This window comes from Chelonia mydas, chromosome 1 (genome assembly GCF_015237465.2).
Source record: "Chelonia mydas isolate rCheMyd1 chromosome 1, rCheMyd1.pri.v2, whole genome shotgun sequence".
In the NCBI taxonomy this organism is placed as follows: Eukaryota; Metazoa; Chordata; order Testudines; family Cheloniidae; genus Chelonia; species Chelonia mydas.
Window position 1 is genome coordinate 348092279 of NC_057849.1, and position 26805 is coordinate 348119083.

At 48.8% G+C, this 26805-nt stretch overlaps 1 protein-coding gene across 6 annotated transcripts in view; it reads right to left on the bottom strand.

Moving 5' to 3' along the window:
- Window positions 1-14312: 14312 nt before the first annotated feature.
- Window positions 14313-26805, bottom strand: part of GOLGB1 (golgin B1) — a 105891-nt gene continuing 93398 nt past the window's right edge. For 3 of the 6 annotated variants that reach the window (XM_043522131.1, XM_043522121.1, XM_043522125.1), the window contains 4 exons: window positions 23200-23669; window positions 22465-22599; window positions 20989-21094; window positions 14313-16252 (listed from right to left, as the gene is read on the bottom strand). In XM_043522131.1, the coding sequence (XP_043378066.1) occupies window positions 16118-16252; window positions 20989-21094; window positions 22465-22599; window positions 23200-23669 (846 nt within the window). In that variant the 3' untranslated portion in view covers window positions 14313-16117. The remainder of the gene's footprint in view (window positions 16253-20988; window positions 21095-22464; window positions 22600-23199; window positions 23670-26805) is intronic. The other 3 variants (XM_037889521.2, XM_037889523.2, XM_037889524.2) reach the window with 2 other exon arrangements.

Genomic DNA, 26805 nt, shown 5'->3' on the forward strand with positions numbered 1-26805 from the left:
TGTGTCTGACCACGAGTTGGGAGGATTGGGGAGCAGCCGGGCCCACCCTCTACCCTGGGTTCCAGCCCAGGGCCCTGTGGAATGCAGCTGTCTAGAGTGCCTCCTGGAACAGCTGTGCGAAAGCTACAACTCCCTGGGCTACTTCCCCATGGCCTCCTCCCAATACCTTCTTTATCCTCACCATAGGACCTTCCTCCTGGTGTCTGATAATGCTTGAACACCTCAGTCTTCCAACAGTCCGCGTTCTAACTCTCAGCTCCTAGTGCCTCTTGCTCCCAGCTCCTCACATGCACACCACAAACTGAAGTGAGCTCCTTCTTAAAACCCAGGTGCCCTGATTAGCCTGCTTTAATTGATTCAAACAGCTTCTTGATTGTCTGCAGGTGTTCTAATCAGCCTGTCTTAATTGTCTCCAGAAGGTTCCTGATTGTTCTGGAACCTTCCCTGTTACCTTACCCAGGAAAAAGGGACCTACTTAGCTTGGGGCTAATATATCTGCCTTCTATTACTCTCCTATAGCCATCTGGTCCGACCCTGTCACACCTTCTAGTGAAAAAGTTTTTTCCTAATATTCAACCGAAACCTCCCTCACTGCAACTTGACCCCATTACTCCTTGTTCTGTCATCTGCTACCACTGAGAACAGTCTAGCTCCATTCTCTTTGGAATCCCCTTTCAGGTAGTTGAAAGCAGCTATCAAATCCCCCCTCATTCTTCTCTTCTGCAGACTAAATAAGCCCAGTTCCCTCAGCCTCTCCTCATAAGTCATGTGCTCCAGTCCCCTAATAATTTTTGTTGCCCTCCACTGGACTCTTTCCAATTTTTCCACATCCTTCTTGTAGTGTGGGGCCCAAAACTGGACACCATACTCCAGATGAGGCCTTACCAATGTGGAATAGAGGGGAACAATCACGTCCCTCGATCTGCTGGCAATGCCTCTACTTATATGCCCAAAATGCCGTTAGCCTTCTTGGCAACAAGGGCACACTGTTGACTCATATCCAGCTTCTCGTCCACTGTAACCCCTAGGTCCTTTTCTGCAGAACTGCTGCCTAGCCATTCGGTCCCTAGTCTGTAGCGGCGCATGGGATTCTTCCGTCCTAAGTGCAGGACTCTGTACTTGTCCTTGTTGAACCTCACCAGATTTCTTTTGGCCCAATCCTCTAATTTGTCTAAGTCTCTCTGTAGCCTATCCCTACCCTTCAGCGTATCTGCCTCTCCTCCCAGTTTAGTGTCATCTGCAAACTTGCTGAGGGTGCAGTCCAAGCCATCCTCCAGATCATTAATGAAGATATTGAACAAAACTGGCCCCAGAACCGACACTTGGGGCACTCTCCTCGATATCGGCTGCCAACTAGACACGGAGCCATTGATCACTACCCTTTGAGCCCGACAATCTAGCCAGCTTTCTATCCACCTTATAGTCCATTCATCCAGCCCATACTTCTTTAACTTGCTGGCAAGAATACTGTGGGAGACAGTATCAAAAGCTTTGCTAAAGTCAAGGAATAACACATCCACTGCCTTCCCCTCATCCACAGAGCCAGTTATCTCATCATAGAAGGCAAATAGATTAGTCAGCCATGACTTGCCCTTGGTGAATCCATGCTGACTGTTCCTGATCACTTTCCTCTCCTCCAAGTGCTTCAGAATTGATTCCTTGAGGACCCGCTCCATGATTTTTCCAGGGACTTTTTCCAGGGATTTTCCCAGCTTTTCTAAATAGTCCCGAACCACTTCTTTCTCCACAGAGGGCTGGTCACCTCCTCCCCATTGTCCTGCCCAGTGCAGCAGTCTGGGAGCTGACCTTGTTCGTGAAGACAGAGGCAAAAACAGCATTGAGAACATTAGCTTTTTCCACATCCTCTGTCACTAGGTTGCCTCCCTCATTCAGTAAGGGGCCAACACTTTCTTCTTGTTGCTAACATACCTGAAGAAATCCTTCCTGTTACTCTAAACATCTCTTGCTAGCTGCAACTCCAGGTGTGATTTGGCCTTCCTGACTTCACTCCTGCATGCCTGAGCAATATTTTTATACTCTTCCCTGGTCATTTGTCCAATCTTCCACTTCTTGTAAGCTTCTTTATTGTATTTAAGATCAGCAAGGATTTCACTGTTAAGCCAAGCTGGTCGCCTGCCATATTTACTATTCTTTCTACACATCAGGATGGTTTGTTCCTGCAACCTCAATAAGGATGCTTTAAAATACAGCCAGCTCTCCTGGACTCCTTTCCCTGTCATGTTATTCTCCCAGGGGATCCTGACCATCAGTTCCCTGAGGGAGTCAGTGTCTGCTTTTCTGAAGTCCAGGGTCCATATTCTGCTGCTCTCCTTTCTTCCTAAACTCGACCATCTCATGGTCACTGCCTCCCAGGTTCCCATCCACTTTTGCTTCCCCTACTAATTCTTCCCGGTTTGTGAGCAGCAGGTCTGCCCCTACGTGGTTCCTCCAGCACTTGCACTAGGAAATTGTCCCCTACACTTTCCAAAACTTCCTGGATTGTCTGTGCACCGCTGTATTGCTCTCCCAGCAGATATCAGGATGATTGAAGTCTCCCATAAGAACCAGGGCCTGCGATCTTGTATCTTCCGTTAGTTGCCGGAAGAAAGCCTCGTCCACCTCCTCCCCCTGGTCTGGTGGTCTATAGCAGACTCCCACCACGACATCACCCTTGTTGCTCACGCTTCTAAACTTAATCCAGAGACACTCAGGTTTTTCTGCAGTTTCATACGTGAGCTCTGAGCAGTCATACTGCTCCCTTACATACAGTGCAACTCCCTCACCTTTTCTGCCCTGCCTGTCCTTCCTGAACAGTTTATATCCATCCATGACAGTACTCCAGTCATGTGAGTTATCCCACCAAGTCTCTGTTATTCCAATCACATCATAATTCCTTGACTGTGCCAGGACTTCCAGTTCTCCCTGCTTGTTTCCCAGGCTTCGTGTATTTGTGTATCGGCACTTAAGATAACACACTGATCGTCCCGCTTTCTCAGTATGAGGCAGGAGCCCTCCCCTCTTACGCTCTCCTGCTCGTACGTCCTCCCGGTATCCCACTTCCCCACTTACCTCAGGGCTTTGGTCTTCCTCCGGTGAACCTAGTTTAACGCCTTCCTCACTAGGTTAGCCAGCCTGCTTGCGAAGATGCTTTTCCCTCTCTTCTTTAGGTGGAGCCCATCTCTGCCTAGCACTCCTCCTTCTTGGAACACCATCCCATGGTCAAAGAATCCAAAGCCTTCTCTCCGACACCACCTGCGTAGCCATTCGTTGACTTCCACGATTCGACGGTCTCTACCCAGGCCTTTTCTTTCCACGGGGAGGATGGACGAGAACACCACTTGCGTCTCAAACTCCTTTATCCTTCTTCCCAGAGCCACGTAGTCTGCAGTGATCCGCTCAAGGTCATTCTTGGCAGTATCATTGGTGCCCACATGGAGAAGCAGGAAGGGGTAGCGATTCAAGGGCTTGATGAGTCTCAGCAGTCTCTCTGTCACATCGTGAATCCTAGCTCCTGGCAAGCAGCAGACTTCTCAGTTTTCCCGGTCGGGGCGGCAGATAGATGACTCAGTCCCCCTGAGGAGGGAGTCCCCAACCACCACCACCCGCCTCCTTTTCTTGGGAGTGGTTGTCATGGAACTCCCTTCCCTAAGACAGTGCTTCTCATGCCTTCGAGTTGGCGGAGTCTCCTTCTGCTCCCTTCCCTCAGATGTATCATCTAGTCCACTCTCCATATTAGTACCTGTGGAGAGAACATGAAAATGGTTGCTTACCTGTATCTGCATTGCTGGCACATAGACGCTCTCCTTTCTTTTTCTGGAGGTCACATGCTGCCAAATTTCTTCACTGTTCTTCTGTTCCCGCTGCGCAGCCTGCTCTGGATCTTCAGAATGTTGTACCCGTAGAAGCATATCCTGATGTCTGGCCAGGAAATCTTCAGTTTCTTTTATGCAACACAGGGTTGATACTAGTTTCTCCAGACCTTGAACCTTCTCTTCCAATATGGAGACCAGTTTGCACTTTGTATGATCCTTTAGTTCGAGAGTTGCAAACTAGCTCATAACCCATATTGAAGGGATTATTGATGCCAGGATTAACATACAGCACTGGAATTTTCAGATGTACTTGTTCAGTTCCCTTAAATGTAATATTAGTCTGCACCCCACCCTCAGCCTTCTTTTGCACCAAAAAATATTGGAAGTAAAATCACTGACCCTTCAGGTTAGGAGGAACGTATCTGACTGCTCCTCTCAGAAGCAACTTCTCCACTTCTGTGAGAGGAATCGCCTCAGAGTAGTCCCTGAAGGAGGACAGGTGTGGGGACTTGGAGGGAGGCAGTATTTTGAATTGAATGGTGTAGCTCCATTCCACTAAGACCTATTGATCTGATGTGATCTGCCTCCAGTTGTCAATGGCCTAGCCTGTCCCCAAAGGATCTTTTTTGGCTGACTCTAGACTCTCAGGTGCCTCGTCCAAACTGAGGCTTGGTGTTCCAGGAAGAGGATACTGGTGAGGAAGCAGACTATTTGGGTTTTGTGCCTTGATGAAAGACTGCTTTTTGTGATGACTGTGAGGTTGCAGGTTGCTGGGGGCTTTGACTTGATGGAAAATAGGGTGTTGAAGGTTGGGGGTAGTATTCCCTTTGGTATCAGAAGGAGTGTCTTGTTCAGGTGAATGGAATCAACTTGAGACTGAGCTGTCGATCTTGTGTTCTTCAGCTTTTCCAATACATCATCAGTCCTTTCACTGACAAGACATTCCATAGCCAGAGAAGAGGATCAAAGCCATCCATGCCTCCTGATAGTCACAGCTGAAGCCAGTACCCTGGCAGCAGAGTCTGAGGCATTGAAGAAGGCCCTAAGGGAATGCTTGGCTACATTCTGATCCTCCATTAAGATGGAGTTTGCCAATCTTCTCCTATAGTCAGCTAAATCTTGGAGAAATGTCATGTTTTCCAACAGATGGTGTTGATAATGGGCCATGACTAAGGCTACAATTTAATCATGGGGTTTTTTTTCGTAAAACTCATGGACAGGTCACAGGCAACAAACAAAAAATCATGGCCTGTGAACTGTCCATGAGTTATACCATAAATACCCCTGATTGACTCTTAGAGGGGGAGGCGCTGCTGGGGGGAGTCTTGGAGGGCCCACTGCCAGCGGGAGTCTGGGGGTTCAGCAGCTGCTCCAGCTACTGCCAGAGGGGGAGCCCTGGAGAGGGAGCCCCAGAGGGGCCAGCGGTTGCTCCGGCTGCCCTGGGACTGCAGCCGGGAGCCAACAAGCTACGGCGGCTCCGGCCGCCCCCAAGGACCATTGCTCAGGTGGTCCCCATGGTCAGCTGCATTGGCTGCTGCTCAGGCAGTCCTCGCGGCCGCCAGAACAGTGGCCGGTGTGGCTGGCCCCAGGGCCACCTGAGCAGCTGACTCCGGGGCCAGCTACTTGGGTGGCCCTGGGGTCAGCCACACTGGCCATTGGAGAAGTCATGGAGGTTGCAGAAAGTCACGGAATCCGTGACCTCCATGACAAACACAAAGCCCTAGCCCTGCCTGCCTGGAGATTTGCCAACTGGCTCTTGAAAGATGATGATGGAAGCCCTTTCTCCTCAATGAGTCTGTGATGCATGGCCAGAAAGGGTTAAACATCCTGCAAAATAAATAACCCTCAAAAGACATGTGGAGGGATGTTTGAGTATTTACATATCTATGAGTAGGATTGACAATGCAATCAACAGTCCCTGTCTATGCTGTATTCTGATAGTTCAGAGATCAAAAGAACATCCTAGCATTTAAATGAATTGTAAACACAGGATATCTCGGTATTCATCTCTCTTTGAAATGTACTGTGAATGGTGGAGGAACAAGCAAATTGCCTTATGTTAATTCTATAGCTAAGTATGGGTGATGGACCTCCTTCAAAGTCATCCTAATTACCTTTTGTTCCCAGAGGAACTCCAAACTTGTCAAAGAGGACATGCAATTGTATAAAAGACACTTGGGTCCTGATTCTGTCATCTCAGATCTGCTTAGGCTTCATCAGGGGAAGTTTGATTCGCAAGACTGAGGTCCTAGTTATGCTGGTATGCCCTGAATATAATATTTGGTCATTGGACTCTAACCTATGAACTATTTCTAAAAGAATGCTTTGCAACTACAAAGCTGACCATCTCTGCTATGAATCTGAATCTTAAGAATTGAACTCATGTCTGTATGTATATTGATCTTTTAACCATACTCTCTCTCTCTCTCTTTGTTTTTTAATAAATTTTAGTTTAGTTAATAAGAATTGGCTGTAGCGTGTATTTGGGTAAGATCTGGAATATTCAATAACCTGGGAGGTAATGTGTCCAATCCTTTGGGATTGGTAGAACCTTTTCTTTTATATGATTAAATAAGATTTTTCAGAAATCATCATATTTGACTTAGGTACCTGGATGGAGGCCTAAGGCTGGATCACTTTAAGGGAACTGTGTGGTGGATTACATGGCAGCCACCTTGACTCTCCTGATGGTACCAGCGGAAGAGACTTCCCACCCAGTATTTGACATAATACTTCTGAGGAACCAGTAAGATAATAAAGACGCTGTTTTATGCTTGTTTGGTAAATCTAAATATCTGAATATCCACCAGCTTTATGGGGATTGTCTGCCCCATTCTTTGCAGGTCACCCTAATTGAGTGACCACAGCTGCCCCCCACTGGGACCCCAGTCACAGAGTCACTCTACTTAAAGCACTTAGAGGAGAGGAAAGTGATCAGGAACAGTCAGCATGGATTCACCAAGGGCAAGTCATGCCTGACTAATCTAATTGCCTTCTATGATGAGATAACTGGCTCTGTGGATGAAGGGAAAGCAGTGGACGTGTTGTTCCTTGACTTTAGCAAAGCTTTTGACAAGGTCTCCCACAGTATTCTTGCGAGCAAGTTAAATAAGTATGGGCTGGATGAATGGACTATAAGGTGGATAGAAAGCTTGCTCGATTGTCGGGCTCAACGGGTAGTGATCAATGGCTCCATGTCTAGTTGGCAGCCGATATCAAGTGGAGTGCCCCAAGGGTCGGTCTTGTTCAATATCTTCATTAATGATCTGGAGGATGGTGTGGATTGCACCCTCAGCAAGTTTGCAGATGACACTAAACTGGGAGGAGAGGTAGATACACTGGAGGGTAGGGATAGGATACAGAGGAACCTAGACAAATTAGAGGATTGGGCCAAAATGTTGATGAGGTTCAATAACGACAAGTGCAGGTTGCTGGGGGCTTGCACTTAGGACTGAAGAATTCCATGCACTGCTACAGACTAGGGACCAAATGGCTAGGCAGCAGGTCTGCAGAAAAGGACCTAGGGGTTACAGTGAACGAGAAGCTGGACATAAGTCAACGGTGTGCCCTTGTTGCCAAGAAGGCCAATGGCATTTTGGGATGTATAAGTAGGGGCATTGCCAGCAGATCAAGGGACGTGATCATTCCCCTCTATTCGACATTGGTGAGGCCTCATCTGGAGTACTGTGTCCAGTTTTGGGCCCCACACTACAAGAAGGATGTGGAAAAATTGGAAAACGTCCAGCGGAGGGCAACAAAAATGATTAGGGGACTGGAACACATGAATTATGAGGAGAGGCTGAGGGAACTGGGATTGTTTAGTCTGTGGAAGAGAAGAATGAGGGGGGATTTGATAGCTGCTTTCAACTATCTGAGTATCTGAGTGTTTGTTGTGAGGACAGTTTGACTGTGTGCTTGATTGGTTGTTTGAAAAGGGTGGGAACTGGGAGTGCTTTGTTCCAGGTGAGCCTTAAGTGGGCCTGACTGTATAAAAAGCCAGTCAGCTGCGAACCAGCAGAGCAGTGAACAGCACAGCAGCTAACAGAAGGAGTTTGCCTGGGATCTGCCTGGGGAAAGCCCACTGAGACTTACATCTTGCCGGATTCTCTGAGTAATTACTACAACTCCTGAGGAAGCTCGTAGAAGGAAGGTGTCAAGGTTCCTTCCCCACTCTGAACTCTAGGGTACAGATGTGGGGACCTGCATGAAAACCTCCTAAGCTTACTTTTACCAGCTTAGGTTAAAACTTCCCCAAGGTACAAACTATTTTACCCTTGGACTTCCACTGCCACCACCAAACTTTATCTGGGTTCCTGAAAAAATGTAGTTTGGAAGCGTCTTTCCTCCCAAAATCCTCCCAACCCTTGCACCCCACTTCCTGGGGAAGGTTTGGTAAAAATCCTCACCAATTTGCATAGGTGACCACAGACCCAAACCCTTGGATCTTAGAACAATGAAAAAGCATTCAATTTCCTTACAAGAAGACTTTTAATAGAAGTAAAAAAGAATCATCTCTGTAAAATCAGGATGGTAAATACCTTACAGGGTAATTAGATTCAAAACATGGAGAAATTTGCAGATGATACTAAACTGGGAGGAGTGGTAGATATGCTGGAGGGCAGGGATAGGATACAGAGGGACCTAGACAAATTGGAGGATTGGGCCAAAAGAAACCTGATGAGGTTCAATAAGGATAAGTGCAGGGTCCTGCACTTAGGACGGACGAACCCCATGCACAGCTACAGACTAGGGACCGAATGGCTAGGCAGCAGTTCTGCGGAAAAGGACCTAGGGGTGACAGTGGACGAGAAGCTGGATATGAGTCAGCAGTGTGCCCTTGTTGCCAAGAAGGCCAATGGCATTTTGGGATGTATAAGTAGGGGCATAGCGAGCAGATCGAGGGACGTGATCGTTCCCCTCTATTCGACATTGGTGAGGCCTCATCTGGAGTACTGTGTCCAGTTTTGGGCCCCACACTACAAGAAGGATGTGGATAAATTGGAGAGAGTCCAGCGAAGGGCAACAAAAATGATTAGGGGTCTGGAACACATGACTTATGAGGAGAGGCTGAGGGAACTGGGATTGTTTCGTCTGCAGAAGAGAAGAATGAGGGGGGATTCGATAGCTGCTTTCAACTACCTGAGAGGTGGTTCCAGAGAGGATGGTTCTAGACTATTCTCAGTGGTAGAAGAGGACAGGACAAGGAGTAATGGTCTCAAGTTGCAGTGGGGGAGGTTTAGGTTGGATATTAGGAAAAACTTTTTCACTAGGAGGGTGGTGAAACACTGGAATGCGTTACCTAGGGAGGTGGTAGAATCTCCTTCCTTGGAAGTTTTTAAGGTCAGCCTTGACAAAGCCTTGGCTGGGATGATTTAATTGGGGATTGGTCCTGCTTTGAGCAGGGGGTTGGACTAGATGACCTCCTGAGGTCTCTTCCAACCCTGATATTCTATGATTCTAGAATCCCTCTAGGCAAAACCTTACGTTACAAAAAAGACACACAGACAGGAATATTCATTCTATTCAGCACAGCTATTTTCTCAGCCATTTAAAGAAATCATAATTTAACACATACCTAGTTAGATTACTTACTAAATTCTAAGACTCCATTCCTATTCTGTCCACGGCAAAAGCATCACAGACAGACAGACACAGACCCTTTGTTTTCCTCCCTCCTCCCAGCTTTTGAAAGTATCTTGTCTCCTCATTGGTCATTTTGGTCAGGTGCCAGCGAGGTTACCTTTAGCTTCTTAACCCTTTACAGGTGAGAGGATTTTTTCCTCTGGCCAGGAGGGATTTTAAAGGGATTTACCCTTCACTTTATATTTATGACAGAAGGTGATATGGATGGGGGGTGTTCAGCTGTTGTGACCTGCACTGGATGTACTATGTTTGTCTTTCTTCCACAGGACAGAAGCGACTTTCTGTACAAAGTGCAAGCTAGTCTCCATATTGGAAGAGAAGGTTCAAGGTCTGGAGCAACAGGTATCGACCCTGCGTTGCAGAACTGCAGAACTGCATAACTGCAGAAACTGAAGATTTCCTGGACAGACGTCAGGATATGCTTCTACAGGCACAAGGTTCTGAAGATTCAGAGCAGGCTGCACATCGGGGACAGGAAGACGGTGAAGAAATTTGGCATCATGTGACCTCCAGAAGAAAAAAGGGGAACGTCCATGTACCAGCAACGCCGATACAGGTAAGTAACCGTTTTCAGGTTCTCTCCACAGGTACTAATGCGGAGAGTGGACCAGATGATACGTCTGAGGGAAGGGAGCAGAAGGAGACTCTGCCAATTGGAAGGCATGAGATGCACTGTCCTAGGGTTGGGGGTTCCACGACCACCGCTCCCAAGAGAAGGAGGCGGGTGGAGGTGGTTGGGGACTCTCTCCTCAGGGGGACTGAGTCATCTATCTGCCGCCCTGACCGGGAAAACTGAGAAGTCTGCTGCTTGCCAGGAGCTAAGATTCGCGATGTGACGGAGAGACTGCCGAGACTCATCAACCCCTCGGATCGCTACCCCTTCCTGCTTCTCCATGTGGGCACCAATGATACTGCCAAGAATGACCTTGAGCGGATCACTGCAGACTACGTGGCTCTGGGAAGAAGGATAAAGGAGTTTGAGACGCAAGTGGTGTTCTCGTCCATCCTCCCCATGGAAGGAAAAGGCCTGGGTAGAGACCGTCGAATCGTGGAAGTCAACGAATGGCTACGCAGGTGGTGTCGGAGAGAAGGCTTTGGATTCTTTGACCATGGGATGGTGTTCCAGGAAGGAGGAGTGCTAGGCAGAGACTGGCTCCACCTAAAGAAGAGAGGGAAGAGCATCTTCGCAAGCAGGCTGGCTATCCTAGTGAGGAGGGCTTTAAACTAGGGTCACTGGGGGAAGGAGACCAAAGCCCTGAGGTAAGTGGGGAAGTGGGATACCGGGAGGAAGCACGAGCAGGAGCGCGTGAGAGGGGAGGGCTCCTGCCTCATACTGAGAAAGAGGGGCGATCAGCGGGTTATCTCAGGTGCCTATACACAAATGCACGAAGCCTGGGAAACAAGCAGGGAGAACTGGAAGTCCTGGCAAAGTCAAGGAATTATGATGTGATTGGAATAACAGAGACTTGGTGGGATAACTCACATGACTGGAGTACTGTCATGGATGGATATAAACTGTTCAGGAAGGACAGGCAGGGCAGAAAAGGTGGGGGAGTTGCACTGTATGTAAGGGAGCAGTATGACTGCTCAGTGCTCAAGTATGAAACTGCAGAAAAACCTGAGATTAAGTTTAGAAGTGTGAGCAACAAGGGTGGGAGTCTGCTATAGACCACCGGACCAGGGGGATGAGGTGGACGAGGCTTTCTTCCGGCAACTCGCAGAAGTTACTAGATCGCAGGCCCTGGTTCTCATGGGAGACTTCAATCACCCTGATATCTGCTGGGAGAGCAATACAGCAATGCACAGACAATCCAGGAAGTTTTTGGAAAATTTCCTGGTGCGAGTGCTGGAGGAACCAACTATGGGCAGAGCTCTTCTTGACCTGCTGCTCACGAACTGGGAAGAATTAGTAAGGGAAGCAAAAGTGGAGGAGAACCTGGGAGTGACCATGACATGGTCGAGTTCAGGATCCTGACACAAGGAAGAAAGGAAAGCAGCAGAATACGGACCCTGGACTTCAGAAAAGCAGACTTTGAATCCCTCAGGGAACTGATGGGCAAGATCCCCTGGGAGAATAACATGAGGGGGAAAGGAGTCCAGGAGAGCTGGCTGTATTTTAAAGAATCCTTATTGAGGTTACAGGAACAAACCATCCCAATGTGTAGAAAGAATAGTAAATATGGCAGGCGACCAGCTTGGCTTAACAGTGAAATCCTTGCTGATCTTAAATACAAAAAAGAAGCTTACAAGAAGTGGAAGATTGGACAAATGACCAGGGAAGAGTATAAAAATATTGCTCGGGCATGCAGGAGTGAGGTCAGGAAGGCCAAATCACACCTGGAGTTGCAGCTAGCAAGAGATGTTAAGAGTAACAAGAAGGGTCTCTTCAGGTATGTTAGCAACAAGAAGAAAGTCAAGGAAAGTGAATGAGGGAGGCAACCTAGTGACACAGGATGTAGAAAAAGCTAATGTACTCACTGCTTTTTTTGCCTCTGTCTTCACGAACAAGGTCAGCTCCCAGACTACTACACTGGGCAGCACAGCATGGGGAGGAGGTGACCAGCCCTCTGTGGAGAGGCAAGTGATTGAGGACTATTTAGAAAAGTTGGACATGCACAAGTCCATGGGGCCGGATGCGTTGCATCTGAGAGTGCTAAAGGAGTTGGCGGATGTGATTGCAGAGCCATTGGCCAATATCTTTGAAAACGCATGGCAATCAGGGGAAGTCCCGGACGACTGGAAAAAGGCTAATGTAGTGCCCATCTTTAAAAAAGGGAAGAAGGAGGATGCTGGGAACTACAGGCCAGTCAGCCTCACCTCAGTCCCTGGAAAAATCATGGAGCAGGTCCTCAAGGAATCAATTCTGAAGCATTTAGAGGAGAGGAAAGTGATCAGGAACAGTCAGCATGGATTCACCAAGGGCAAGTCATGCCTGACTAATCTAATTGCCTTCTATGACGAGATAACTGGCTCTGTGGATGAGGGGAAGGCGGTGGACGTGTTGTTCCTTGACTTTAGCAAAGCTTTTGACACGGTCTCCCACAGTATTCTTGCCAGCAAGTTAAAGAAGTATGGGCTGGATGAATGGACTATAAGGTGGATAGAAAGCTGGCTAGATTGTCAGGCTCAAAGGGTAGTGATCAATGGCTCCATGTCCAGTTGGCAGCCAGCATCAAGCGGAGTGCCCAAGTGTTGGTCCTGGAGCCGGTTTTGTTCAATATCTTCATAAATGATCTGGAGGATGGTGTGGATTGCACCCTCAGCAAGTTTGCAGATGACACTAAATTGGGAGGAGAGGTAGATATGCTGAAAGGTAGGGATAGGATACAGAGGGAGCTAGACAAATTGGAGGATTGGGCCAAAAGAAATCTGATGAGGTTCAACAAGGACAAGTGCAGAGTCCTGCACTTAGGACGGAAGAATCCCATGCACCACTACAGACTAGGGACCAAATGGCTCGGCAGCAGTTCTGCAGAAAAGGACCTAGGGGTTACAGTGGACGAGAAGCTGGATATGAGTCAACAGTGTGCCCTTGTTGCCAAGAAGGCCAATGGCATTTTGCGATGTATAAGTAGGGGCATTGCCAGCAGATCGAGGGATGTGATCGTTCCCCTCTATTCCAGATTGGTGAGGCCTCATCTGGAGTACCGTGTCCAGTTTTGGGCCCCACACTACAAGAAGGATGTGGAAAAATTGGAAACAGTCCAGCGGAGGGCAACAAAAATGATTAGGGGACTGGAACACATGAGTTATGAGGAGAGGCTGAGGGAACTGGGGATGTTTAGTCTACGGAAGAGAAGAATGAGGCGGGATTTGATAGCTGCTTTCAACTACCTGAAAGGGGGTTCCAAAGAGAATGGCTCTAGACTGTTCTCAGTGGTAGCAGATGACAGAACAAGGACTAATGGTCTCAAGTTGCAGTGGGGGAGATTTAGGTTGGATATTAGGAAAAAAATTTTCACTAGGAGGGTGGTGAAGCACTGGAATGCGTTACCTAGGGAGGTGGTAGAATCTCCTTCCTTAGAAGTTTTTAAGGTGAGGCTTGACAAAGCCCTGGCTGGGATGATTTAGTTGGGGATTGGTCCTGCTTTGAGCAGGGGGTTGGACTAGATGACCTCCTGAGGTCCCTTCCAACCCTGATATTCTATGATTCTATGATTCTTTCCATCTTCATCACTTATCATGGAGTGTGATTGGCATGACCTTGCTCTGTTGCTGGCAGCAGCCACTACCATTGAGTTGGGCACAGAGTGGGCATGAAAGTATGAGAGCCCTTCAGAGGGTAGCTGGTAGAGCATGTCAGCCTTCTTGGAGATGGGTTCACAAGTGGCATTGGACCACACAGATTGGCGAGTTGCAACAACCCATCCAGGACAGGAAGTGATATTTTACTCTTGGCAGTGGCACCGATTATGTCAAATACTGGGTGGGAAGTCTCTTCCGCTGGTACCATCAGGAGAGTCAAGGTGGCTACCATGTAATCCACCAGGTCTTGAAACTGCAAATGCCCATGGGGCTACATAATTCTGCCTAAACTCAGATAGCAAGAAACAGTAAAGGCAGCAGGCAGGTGCTAAACCTCACCAGAACTGTTCTCAAAATTATAACTCCTGTCCCCCACAGCCACTGTAGGATCTGTGCATCTGAAAGAGGTGAGGAGGAGGCTACTGCAATCTCCATGGGGACACACATCAATATGAGGAAACAGAAAGGGAATTCCCATTGCACCAGGGATAAAGCAAAATGAGAGCGGCCGCTGTCTTGTGTTGCTCCCACAGTAGATCATGCTCATGGCCTGCAGCTCTGGAACCTCAGAGGTCAGTTCCTATAGCGACACACACCAAAACACCACTCGGCTTCACTCTGAAAAATAATCTTTATTGTACACAGGAGCATGTGCCCCCGGAAGCTATAGGAGAGAGGTTCAGTCACTGGATTTCATAGAATCAAGGGGGGAATCCTGCAGGGCACGCTCTCTATAAATACTCATGGGGGAGCACAGATATATGGCTTCAGTATTCTGGACCTAGCCAGAGGCCCAGTTGCTGTAGGGACAGCAAAGGAACCAGTCCCTGTCTCTTCACAGGCTCAGTTCAGCGACCCTGGAGACCTGGACTAAGAACAGCGTCAGGAGAATTAACTTTCCTCCATTAAACGGTGTGTGGGGGGAGGGCATTCTAAAACCAGGAAGGGAGAGGCACACCTTACAAAGTAGACGGCAGCTCTAAGTGAAGGCTTATCTGATAGGTTCCACCCTCCTTTCTCAACTGGAGCAGTCACCACTGTGTTCAGAATCCTCATCTCCAGGTACATCAGTATCTCATTCTCTGTATGGAGCATGTTCAGGGGCTCCGTAGAGAGCTCTGAACTCCGCCATCTACACAATCAGTGGGAACAGGCCCAACTGCACTTAGAGTGTATGGCATAGGGTACATGCAGCCACCCCAGCAACACCAGTCACAGGCTTCTCCAAAAAGAAGTCTCATGAAGTGGGGGTGGGGCAGAGGCCTTAGGAATCTTCCCCTTACAACAGGGAGGGGTTTGTCTGTGGGGTTCTTGTAATCCATGGAGAGCCCAGACCCCTTGGAGCTATACCCTGTAGCACAAATTATCCAGGTTTAGTCTTTTCAAAGGAAACAGGGTGCAGGAGCAGGACTTCTCTTCTCCTCTCCCCTATCCGCAGCAAGAACTGCACAAGCTTTATAATTAGTGCAATGATTAAATTAGAGATAAAAGGTCAAGTCCCCTATTCTCTTTCAATAATTAAATTACTGCCCTTCTCCTGCAGGGGCATAACAGCAAATACTTACAAAAGCCCTTAGATGTAAGGCTCAGCATGTTTGCATGCTGCAGTGATTGCCCTTCTCCTGCAGGGAACTCTACTGAGCTGAAACCCAAAAATTAGCCCCACTGAAAAAGTTATAAAACAGACCCTGATTGGCTCTATATAGTATCCCGTAAAAACTCCACAACTTCCCTTTCTTGTTTTTAATCATCACTAGAAGGGCCCAAGTGGCTGGGTTTAAGATCTGGGGGATCAGCGGGGAGGGAGCTTCCCTCCCTTGCTCATGGACTGGTGCAATCTCTGCAATACGATAGTGCTATCTGTGAAAGGGAAGGAACACTGCAGATGGGTAGGGTGAGCCATCACCTGCAAAGCCAGTGACATGTGGACTGAGGGGCAGGTGGCCAATGCCACTTTCTAGGCTGGTACAGCCATTGATACCGGCTTGAGTGTAAGCATGACAAGATGCAGTGGTGCCAGCGAACCTTCTGAAGGCACTGGGAGCTGCAGTACCTGACAGCATTTTCTTTGCAACCCCCATCATAAATGATTAACAGCTGGAGTGGAGCCGTCTGCAGGTGGAAGCTGCAGATTACACCGTCTTCACTCATTCCCAGCCTGAGGAGCCTGGCTCAGAAAAGATGACCTGGTAACACTTCGTGAGGGTGTGTGTGAAAGGTTGTCAGCAGCCACCCAGTTGGGCCAGAGCAAGCAGCTCAGGGGTGAGTGCTGGAGACTGCTGGGCTCAGTTGCCCCACAGAGCTAGCTAGGTGGGTGGCCAGCTGGTGCGGGGCACTGGTGACTGCTGGCCCAAAAACCTGTCTGGCACAGGCATGGGGTAAAGGTCTGATGCTCAGGGAGAGACTGTTGGCCCTGCTCACAGGCGGCCTGTAAAGCACAGGAAGAGTAGGATGTGAAGCATGAGCAAATACACGGTCACCAGCAGTGGTAGGCGGGTTCTGGAACAGAAGAGAAAGCGCAGCTGCCGCCACAAACCAGAGTTGCTCCGAGTCTGAGGGGAAGAGTAAAGGAGAAACCAGTTAGTGCCAGTAAGTGCTGAGCCCAGCCACCTGCACTCAAAGCCCCACAGGACATGGGAGACCAGTCCAACAAGGCACAGACATAGAGCTCATCGAGGAGGATGCACTAGTCTAACCAGTGTTCACAGGTTTCCAACCATGTGATTCCAGCTTCAGAGCCTGATTGGCTATGGAGCTGTAGGGTCAATTTGCCATTTAACTACAGGGTCACCCCCTGCACCACCGACACAGAACTCTGAAGGGCTCCTATCCCACCTAATCCACCTCCTCTCCCATCTCATAAGCCCTGCTCTAGCTCCACCATCCCACCAGGGTAGGAATCACACTGCAAGGGAGACCTTAAAGGTGAAACTGCAAAGCAAGAGTGAAACAGTGTCCCACATATTCCTGTTCTGCTCACCAGCCCTTCCTCTTCATGATGGTGTGGAGCTTAGCAAACACCTCCCTCCACACACACTCCCCACAAACCCACAGCCTGCTCAAAGAAGGGCTGAGTGGCAGAGTGTACAACACACTCCCTAACATCTGTGCCTATGGGCAAGTCTACACTACAAAATTAAGATGACCTGAATTATGTCAGTGTATAGCAGGGGTGGGCAAACTACGTCCCAAGGGCTGCATCTGGCCCTCCAGACGTTTTAATCTGGCCCTCGAGCTCCTGCCAGGAAGCAGGGTCGGGGGCTTGCCCGGCTCCGTGTGGCTCCTGGAAGCATCAGCATGTCCCCCCTCCAACTCCTACGTGGCCAGGAACCGGGGCCAATGGCAGCTGCAGGGGCGGCGCCTGTCAATAGGGCAACAGGCAGAGCTGCCTGGCCACTCCTCTGCAGAGAAGCCCGAGGGGGATATGCCACTGCTTCTGGGAGCTGCTTGAGGTAAGCGCCGCCTGGAGCATGCACCCCTGACTCCTTCCCATACCCCAACCCCCTGCCCTGATCTCCCTCCCGCCCTCTGAACCCCTCGGTCCCAGCCCTGAACACCTTCCTGCACCCCCAACCCCTCATCCCCAGCCCCACCCCAGAGCCCGCACCCCGAGCCAGAGCTCTCACCCCCTCCCGCACCCCAACCCCCAATTTTGTGAGCATTCATGGCCCGCTATACAATTTCCATACCCAGATGTGGCCCTTGGGCCACAAAGTTTGCCCACCCCGATGTACAGCCACCGCAGTAATTGAATTGGTTTCATATGTCCACATTACATTCCTTGTGTCAGCAGTGCGCGTCCTCACCAGGACCACTTGCACTGATTTAACTGCCAGTGTGGCGCATTATGGGACAGTTTCTGAAAGGCAGCAACAGTCTATGTAAGCAACGCAGTGTCTACAATGATACGGCATACACTTAACTACATCGACTTAAGCGCTACTTGTCTCACAGAGGTAGAGTTAAGTTGGTGTAGTGGGAGAGTTACGTCGGTGGGAGCTACATTTTAGTGTAGGCGCTTACAGAGTTAGGTCAATGTAAGCTGCCTTACGTTGACCTAACTCTGTACTGTAGACCAGGTCTAAGTTTCAACCCCTTCAGGTGCAGTGTAAGGAAACACAGAATCACAGAAGATTAGGGTTGGAAGAGACCTCAGGATGTCATCTAGTCCAACCCCCTGCTCAAAGCAGAACCATCCCCAACTAAATCATCCCAGCCAGGGCTTTGTCAAGCTGGGCCTTAAAAACCTCAAAGGATGGAGATTCCACCACCTCCATAGGTAACCCCTTCCAGTGCTTCACCACCCTCCTAGTGAAATAGTTTTTCCTAATATCCAACCTAGACCTCCCCCACTGCAACTTGAGACCATTGCTCCTTGTTCTGTCATTTGCCACCACTGAGAACAGCTGAGCTCCATCCTCTTTGGAACCTCTCTTCACATAGTTGAAGGCTGCTATCAAATCCCCCCTCACTCTTCTCTTCTGCCGACTAAATAAGCCCAGTTCCCTCAGCCTCTCCTCATAAGTTATGTGCCCCAGCCCCTGAATCGTTTTCGTTGCCCTCCACTGGACTATCTCCAATTTCCCCTTACCCTTTCTGCAGTGAGGGGCCCAAAACTGGACGCAATACTCCAGATGTGGCCTCACCAGTGCCAAATAGAGGGAAATAATCACTTCCCTCAATCTGCTGACAATGCTCCTACTATGCAGCCCAATATGCCGTCAGCTCTCTTGACAACAAGGGCACACTGTTGACTCATACCCAGCTTCTCGTCCACTGTAAGCCCCAGGTCCTTTTTTGCAGAACTGCCGCTTAACCAGTGGGTCCCCAGCCTGTAGCAGTGCATGGGATTCTTCTGTCCTAAGTGCAGGACTCTACACTTGTCCTTGTTGAACCTCAGATTTCTTTCTTTCTTAGTGTCATTTGTAAACTTTTTGAGGGTGCAATCCATCCCATCATCCAGATCATTAATGAAGATGTCGAACAAAACCGGCCCCAGGACAGACCCCTTGGGCACTCTGCTTGATACCGGCTGCCAACTAGACATCAAGCTGTTGATCACTACCCGTTGAGCCCAACAATCTAGCTAGCTTTCTATCCATTTTATAGTCCATTCATCCAATCCATACTTTTTTAAACTTGCCGGCAAGAATACTGTGGGAGACCGAATCAAAAGCTTTGCTGAAGTCAATATATCACGGATATATCTTGATCAACAGATGATAATAAGTGATGTTGATAGCACTGCTGAATACTTGAGGTGCTGGGGACTCCATCCTACCCCTTTGGCCAGGCAGCAGGGAACTGGCCTAAGATCATTAACCTGTCCATAGCTGGTGGGCAGGATGCCAGCTTCTGCTGAACGGGTTGTTACGAGCATTGGCACTCAGACACCAGTGCTCTTAGAGCATTGGCTTCACTGGGCACCTCAGGTTTCCTGATTCACATTGGCGAGGCTTGAGAATGAGCATGGAATAGTGAAGGGTGGCCAACCTGTGGCTCCAGAGCGACACGCGGCTCTTCAGAAGTTAATATGCGGCTCCTTGAATAGGTGCTGACTCCAGAGCTGGAGCTATAGGTGCCAACTTTCCACTGCTCAACCCCAGGCCCTGCCCCCACTCCACCCCTTACCCCAAGGCTCCCGCCCCTTCCTGCCCCCTCCCCGAGCCTGCTGCACCCTTGCTCCTCCCCCCTCCATTCCAGAGTCTCCTGTACACTGTGAAACAGCTGATCGCAGTGGGCAGGAGGCACGGGGAGGGAGGGGGAGGTGCTGATCGTCAGGGCTGCCGGCGGGCAGGAGGTGCTGGGGATAGCGGGGGGTGGCTGATGGGGGCTGCTGATGTATTACTGTGGTTCTCTGGAAATGTACATTAGTAAATTCTGGCTCCTTCTCAGGCTCAGGCTAGCCACCCCTGGAATAGAGTCTGGATGATAACACTCTCCTAGCTATGAGCACAAGGCAGCATCCAGTCACCACAGCGCTGCCACCAGCTCTGATGACTCAGCTGCTGACTCTGGCTGGGCTGTGTTGCTCCAGTGGGTTTGACCTTTCCTCCTGGATTCTACAGAGGGAACCACTGGGCTCCTCTGCCCAAGAACTCTCTCAATGGGGATTCAACACATATTGAGACAGCCTGGGCTTCTGCAAGGCCAGCACTCAACATGCAGCTGGTATACAGCTCTGCATCTCCAGTGGCATCTTAGCCAGGTGCTGGGAAGCAAATACAGGTGCCTGGATAGGAATGAGCTTGCTGAGACTCCATCCAGAGAAGACAGGGGACTGGTAACATGGCGGGATGGTCTCTAGAGATTTCCATTTGGGGATGCTTTTGTGTTCTTATATGGCATTGTGGCCCTACGTGCTCGGCAGGGTAACTAGGACCATCTCGGGTGCCCCAATGACCTGTTTTAGTGATCTCTAGAACAAACACAGCAGGAAGCTGCTCACATGGGTCAACTAGACGCCAGAGCCAGTGCAGAACATGGCTGTTGGCCTGCTGGGCAGTGCTAGCCATAAGTAGTGCATTATTCCAGCTCATGAACTGGCTTCCTAGCCACTTCTGGATGTGGTTCAGTGTATAAGGCCTATATGGTTGCTGTCCTGGCAACTTGCTGCTACCACTGCAGCCATGATCAGGCAACATATAATACTGAGTCCTGCCATGAGTGCAGGGGACTGGACTAGATGACCTCTCAAGGTCACTTCCAGTCCTACCATTCTATGATATTGCGCTTGCTCACACTGAACCGCTGGGTCATTCTCACGGAGTGACCCTTGACTCTGATAATCTGAGATTTTTGACCTTCTGGGCACAGAGTAAGGTCCATCCCTTTGGAGGGGGAGGGGGAGGTGTCTAACTATTGCACTTTGTACATGAGACTATGGACATAGGGATAGGTACATTTTACTGAGACCATAAGCCCTCTCTGCACAATCAGCTGCTGCTTTCTTTTATTCAGAACTTTGGGCAAATATTACAAGATCTTGCAAGAGGGGAGAAGCCCCTGATGCAACCTTGGACTCCAGGAGCCCAACCAGTTCCCAAGGTCACAGTTGCAAGAGCCATATATGTAGTTGCAGATCCTGAGTGATGCAGGGTGTGGAGATATTTTGAGCCATGCAGTGGGAGTGGCAGGTTCTAGAGGCTATGAACTATATCCAGTGCTTAGAATCAACATCGTTCCATTCCCCATGTTCTGGCCACATTCCTCTGCAGCAGCAGTTGTTCACATGTCCTACATTATGAAACTAGTTCCCTGGACACAGCCACTGCAGTAGTATTCTTACCTTGCTAAAGGAACTGTCCATGGGGTCAATCAGCAAGGAGTGTTCATGGGGTGGAGACAAATCAATGCTGGAACCCAGAGCAGATGCCCATTCACTTGACTCCAACCTGCAGAAGACAGAGAAACATTAATTAACTGCTAGAACACACACTGCAGCAAGCTGCTCACATGGGTCACCTAGAAGCCAGAACCAGTGCAGAACATGGCTGTTGGCCTGCTGGGCAGTGATAGCCATAAACAGTGCATTACTCCAGCTCATGCACTGGCTTCCTAGCCACTTCTGGGTGTGATTCAAGAGACTGGTGTTTAAGGCCTATATGATTAGGCCTCAACTAGAGTATTGTGTCCAGTTCTGGGCATCACATTTCAGGAAAGATGTGGACAAAATGGAGAAAGTCAAAAGAACAACAACAAAAATGATTAAAGATCTAGAAAACAAGACCTATGAGGAAAGATTGAAAAAACTGGATTTGTTTAGTCTGGAGAAGAGACGACAGAGGGGACATGATAATAGTTTTCAAGTACATAAAAGGTTGTTTCAAGGAGGAGGGAGAAAAATTGTTCTCTTTAACCTCTGGGGATAGGACAAGAAGCAATGGGCTTAAATTGCAGCAAGGGAAAACTTTGAGTCAGGGTGGTTAAGCACTGGAATAAATTGCCTAGAGAGGTTATGAAATCTCTGACATTGGAGATTTTTAAAAGCAGGTTAGACAAACACCTGTCAGGGATGATCTAGAGAATACTTAGTCCTGCCTTGAGTGCAGGGGACTGGACTAGATGATCCACTGAGATCCTGTCTAGTATTCTATGATTAATAGGTTTCAGTGCCCTGACCAGTGCTCTGGACACACAATGAGATAATAGGAAACCACAAACAATAGGCCATGATGCCTACAACGAATCGGTCAGTCAGTAAAGGCATGATTATGGCATCACTTGAGGAGAATTCATTTGTAAAAATTTGGTACCCCCGGGAATCCAAATTACTTACCAGCTCCCTGTGGAAGGACATGACCTTAGTTCCAGCCCTACCCCAACTTCCCATTGTTTGAGTCTTATTTCAAATTAACTTGTGAGCTCACTGGGGCAGGAGCCATGCCTGGTGGAGTGTCTGTGAAGCACCCAGCACAATGGGCCTGATCCTGAGCGAGGAATCTGGGCACTGCCATAATACAGATAAGGCTCAAAAAGCTCTGGTGGCCAGGGCAGACTAATGGAGATTCCCTACTCACAGGTGGAAGAACTGTCCTAGATTTCAGACAGAAACCTTCTTTGCTCAGAAATGACTGGGAATGACCATAAGGCTTCCTTTAAAACTGGGATTTTAAGGAAAAATCATGACCAAATTTCAGCCTTTCCAATGTGGAGCCCAGATTTCGCAGTGATGGACATTCTATAAAAAGCAGAGATGGACAGACAGCTAGAAACTTGGTGATGCACTAAGGTAACACAGCTTGCTTGATTAGAAACACTCCACCTCCTGATCTGATCCTGTGCTGCTGAGAAAGCCTCCTCTGCAGCAAGACGCTGGTCTCGTTCCTCATGCAGCTGCTCTTCCAAACGCCTCAGGTCCTGCTTTGTGCTGCTGTGCAGATGTTTGGCCTCTGATAACCTGGTAGAAAATAGAACACTGAAATGCCCAAAATGTCTCTCTGGGGACCTCTGCTTATATTGTATTCACTGCTCTAGTACATGGAGAGTCTCCCCCTTGTCTCCACAAACAGGTGGGTTTTATTTACTTACTGTGGGAATGCTGAGATGAGGAGGTGGATCTTGCACTGAGCCATGAAGGTCAATGCAGAAAAGGAGTTCCATAGCCCTGGGCTCCATCACCCACTCCCACCTTTAGTTCCATTATTCCCAAGGAGCACAGTTATCATAGTAGGTCTCAGTCCAAGAGGCAGCCCTGGTCCAGCTCATTGAGAGCCTTGAAGATTGAGACCAGAACCATAAATGTAACTCAATATCTACTGATGAGCCAACGTAGTGAATGGGGAGCTAAGCTGACCCGCACTGGGCAGCAGCAATTGCTACATGTTGCAGTCAGTGTCTGTGGTTTCATCTAAAGGAATAGTGAGTCACAACAACTGAGTGCACCTCAGAGATTCCAGAAGGTTCTAGGGTGCTACAGCAGGACTCAGACTTTTCCCTGCCCCACTGGGCATCAGCCAAGGTCCTGTGTCAGGATTTACACCCTTCCCTCTGTCCTTACCTCAGCTGTAATTCCTGCAATTCTGGAGTGTAACACTCTCTTTGAAGTTCGTTCTTTTCCTGAGGGGCTCCTGGAGCAGCATCTGTCACGAGTGACCTCTGAAACAGAGTATATGTGCGGCAAGGCATCAAGTGCTGGGCAGGGCAATCAGTAAAGCAATGGGAGAGCCGGATTAAAGTCTCAAACAGAACAGAGTCCAGACCAGCTGCCATGTCATACAGCAAACAAAGTCTGCAGTGAGAATTGCCCTTCAATTCAACTAGGCTGTCACAAGGAATACACCACCTTCCCTCCATTACTCCACCCCTTACCGTGTCCTTGTTTGGGGATTGCAGCTCCTGCAGCTGCCTCTCCAGGGCCATGCAGCGGTTCAGGACCTCACGGCAGTGTTGGTGGCTCTCACGGAGATTCTGGCTGCTGCCCCGCAGCTGGATAGAGAGGGCATTTTTCTCCTCAAAGATCTGAGAGAGCTGGGAAGAAGACCGAGCAAAGATGCTAAAACAGAATTTCTGAGAGAAGCTGCTCCCCTTGGCATCCACAGAAAAAGAGCTTTATTAGGAAGGTAGGGATTGTCAGACTCAATCAGACCCAAGACTCATGCAGTCCTGGATCCATCCCTGATAGTGGCCAGTACCTGATGCTTCAGAGGAAGGTACAAGAACCTCACAATAGCAGATGAGGAATAATCTGCCCCCAGATTAGGTCTCATCCTGATCTTCAGTAGTTAGAGGTTGGTTTTAGCACTGAAGCAGGAGGCTTAATATCCCTTCTAAAATTTGTGTTAGCAATAAGAATATCTAACATTATAAGAGTTATCAACATAAATGTCCAAATCCCTCTTTGAATCCTGTTAACTTCTTCGGCTCAGTGACTTCCATATTAGTTTATATGGGAATGAGATGGCTTCTGTTAGATGGGGTGGGATCTGAGTTACTACAAAAAATTCTCTCCTGGGTATCTGGCTGGTGAATCTTGCCCATATGCTCAGGGTTTAGCTGATCGCCATATTTGGAGTCGGGAAGGAATTTTCCTCCAGGGCAGATTGGAAGAGGCCCTGGAGGTTTTTCGCCTTCCTCTGTCGCATGGGGCACAGGTCACTTGCTGGAGGATTCTCTGCTCCTTGAAGTCTTTAAATCATGATTTGAGGACTTCAATAGCTCAGACGTAGGTGAGGTTTTTCGCAGGAGTGGGTGGGTGAGATTCTGTGGCCTGCGTTGTGCAGGAGGTTGGACTAGATGATCATAATAGTCCCTTCTGACCTTAGTATCTATGAACCCGTAGGGCTGCAGAAGGCAGGCAGGGGGTACTAAAGATCAATGACCTAAGTTGATAGAAACTGACTGACTTGTGGCTCATTTTCCTTATATAATCTACCTCCCTGCTCTTGACTCTCAACGAGGCATTTGAGAGTAAGGACCAGCAGCAGAAGGGAACTGGCGTGGGGAAGGTCTTTCTGCTGGAGAGAGGATGGGTCACACTGGGTAGTGAGAGAGGGAAGACTGCAGAGATTTAAAAAAACAAAACAAACTCAGCAATGAGGCAAGTGATAAGGGGGCCACAGTCAAGATAAAAGCCATGCAATTTATTTCACTGAAACTAGACTTCACGTAATCAGGATGGCTGTTTTATAAAGATGCCCCCCAGAGAGCAGGCTTAGCCCTTAAAGAATGATGATGACTGCTGCTTTATTGGGACTACACTGCTGCAGATCGTACTGAATGCTGAGGGGTTTAGGTGTTGTAAAGTAGGCAGAATACGAAATGTCCAGCTCCAGGCTTAATACTGAGTTTGCCAAGTAAAGTTTGTGGAAAAATTCAGTGAGCAGAATTTTATACGTGTCTGAGATTTGAATGTGTCCAGGATTCCTGGATCATTCAGTGCCCAGGGTGGATGGTGAATAAGGCATTGTTGTGTAGTAAATGAGGCTGTTGTCTGTTGGATAATTTGCTGCAGAAGCTGAAACATATGTAGTGACTAACATAGGGGACTGCACCAAAATGCACAGGAATAAGGGACCACAATTAAAGCATGCACAGGCCACCGTAATTCTACCATTTTCTAACTTTTGAGTGCTTGACTTTGCAGTTCTGATCATTTTCTTTTGTACATCGTTCCTTGTTTCTTTACGCACGCAAAGAGAGATGACCCAAAACATATGGAATGCAAGCAGAGGAGAAGCTGTCCGGGATCTGTTTCTTACCAGTTGGCAGGAACTGCGTCACAATGTGAATGTGAAAAGGACGCTTGGTGCCAGGGCCACAGACTGTCATCAGGACTGAATTAAAGCAATTTGGAGCCTTACACACACCAAGATATAGGGCCCTCCAGAGGTCCAGTCCCACAATATAGCCCTGTACCCCACCTGGAGTGGCAGGGGGCCCTCATCCCATCCCAGAGAGCTCAGGGGCAGCCGCATCAGGAAATTTTTCCCATCCAGGAATGGCAGCTGGGATCCTTCACCCTCTGGGAGCAGCAAGGGCCCCCTTCTCTCTCCCAGGAAGGCAGGAATAGCAGCAAGTGCCCATCCCCACTGTCCTTCAATACCTATCCCACTGCCAGACTGTCTCTGCTTGGGTGAGGGTTGTGGTGGTCGGGGACTCCCTCCTCAGGGGGACTGAGTCATCTATCTACCGCCCCGACCGGGAAAACCAAGAAGTCTGCTGCTTGCCAGGAGCTAGGATCACAATGTGACGGAGAGACTGCCGAGACTCATCAACCCCTCGGATCGCTACCCCTTGCTGGTCCTCTACGTGGGCACCAATGATACTGCCAAGAATGACCTTGAGTGGATCACTGCAGACTACGTGGCTCTTGGAAGAAGAATAAAGGAGTCTGAGGCGCAAGTGGTGTTCTCGTCCATCCTCTTTGTGGAAGGAAAAGGCCCGGGTAGAGACCGTCGAATCGTGGAAGTCAACGAATGCTGGCGATCAGCAGGTTATCTCAAGTGCCTATACACAAATGCAAGAAGCCTGGGAAACAAGCAGGGAGAACTGGAAGTCCTGGCAAAGTCAAGAAATTATGATGTGATTGGAATAACAGAGACTTGGTGGGATAACTCACATGACTGGAGTACTGTCATGGATGGATATAAACTGTTCAGGAAGGACAGGCAGGGCAGAAAAGGTGGGGGAGTTGCACTGTATGTAAGGGAGCAGTATGACTGCTCAGAGCTCTGGTATGAAACTGCAGAAAAACCTGAGTGTCTCTGGATTAAGTTTAGAAGTGTGAGCAACAAGAGTGATGTAGTGGTGGGAGTCTGCTATAGACCACCAGACCAGGGGAAGGAGGTGGACGAGGCTTTCTTCCGGCAACTAACGGAAGATACTAGATCGCAGGCCCTGGTTCTTATGGGAGACTTCAATCATCCTGATATCTGCTGGGAGAGCAATACAGCGGTGCACAGACAATCCAAGAAGTTTTTGAAAAGTGTAGGGGACAATTTCCTGGTGCAAGTGCTGGAGGAACCAACTAGGGGCAGAGCTCTTCTTGACCTGCTGCTCACAAACCGGGAAGAATTAGTAGGAGAACCTGGGAGGCCGTGACCGTGAGGTGGTTGAGTTCAGGATCCTGACACAAGGAAGAAAGGAGAGCAGCAGAATACGGACC